This window comes from Andrographis paniculata, unplaced genomic scaffold, assembly GCF_009805555.1.
Source record: "Andrographis paniculata isolate CXL003 unplaced genomic scaffold, ASM980555v1 Contig218END, whole genome shotgun sequence".
NCBI lineage: Eukaryota > Viridiplantae > Streptophyta > Magnoliopsida > Lamiales > Acanthaceae > Andrographis > Andrographis paniculata.
This window is the reverse complement of record NW_026137500.1, coordinates 13,992-15,000: the sequence shown is the minus strand read 5'-3', so window position 1 is coordinate 15,000 and position 1,009 is coordinate 13,992. Positions and strand designations below refer to the sequence as shown.

The 1,009-nt window shown below is 54.2% G+C and overlaps 1 protein-coding gene across 1 annotated transcript in view; it reads right to left on the bottom strand.

Moving 5' to 3' along the window:
- LOC127244702 (uncharacterized) overlaps nt 1–1,009 on the bottom strand; it is a gene marked incomplete at its 3' end in the record, with an annotated part of 1,789 nt that extends 780 nt beyond the window's left edge. Inside the window, exon 1 of the mRNA XM_051265175.1 lies at nt 1–1,009. This exon is cut by the window's left edge and continues 412 nt beyond it. Coding sequence (XP_051121132.1) covers nt 1–1,009 — 1,009 coding nt within the window.

Here is a 1,009-nt window from a genome sequence, read left to right as displayed (position 1 = left end):
CCTCCTCTAGTGCAATCGCATGCGTCAAAGCCGCAGCGCTACGCTGACGGCGGAGGAGGTTGGCATCAGAGGGATCCCGATCGAACTCCGCTTCACACTCCTCTGCGTCTTTTTCTGCTGCTGCCAATACCTGAAAAACATTCCCAAATACCTGTTTGTTCCACCACTTCAGAGCCTGTTTGAGTCGTCCAAGTTTCAGTCGCAGGTTGAGGAGACCGGTGGTGCCCGTCGGGACAACCCAACTCTGGCGGACGTGGTCCTGAAAAGTGTGGTGTCTGGTCCACATGTTCTGAAACCGGAATGCAGAGGCAAGGCGGTGTCTTTCATGCGAGAATCGGACCAAGAGCGGGGCGTGGTCCGAATGCATCCGCGGGAGGTGTCTGACACGAGTCGTCTCAGCGAAATCCTCCCAGGCAGTGTTGTAGAGAATGCGGTCCAGGCGCTCCCAAACTCGTCGATTTGTCCATGTATGGGGGGAGCCTTCAAAACCGGCATCAATAAGATTCGCATCAAGGATAGCCGCTGAGAAATCCTGAATAGATCGCAACTTAGGGCGACCTGGGCCCTTCCGTTCAGATATGTCAGCGATGGCATTAAAGTCGCCACCAATAAGCCAAGGAGACCCCAATGACGAGGCCGCTGTGTCCTGTAGGAAAGACCAGAGGGCACGACGCTGGGTGACAGAACATCGCGCATAGATCCCAGATAGGAAAAAGGGCCGGCGGTGCTGCGGAGACGAAACCTGCACATGAAGACACTGATCGATCTCCGAAATAGGCTCCAGTTTATAGGAGTCATCAGCAAGAATCCAGATAGAATTGACCGCGTTGGTAAGCATCTGGGAGAAGCCAAAACGCCGGCAAAAGAAAGCAACATCCGCAAAAACCATAGGCTCCAGAAGAATAAGAATGCGGATACGGTGCTGCTTGCAGAGCCAATGTACCTCTCGTTGAGCTCGGGGGTTGCCAACTCCGCGCACATTCCAAACCAAGAGGGAGGTGTCCGTCAT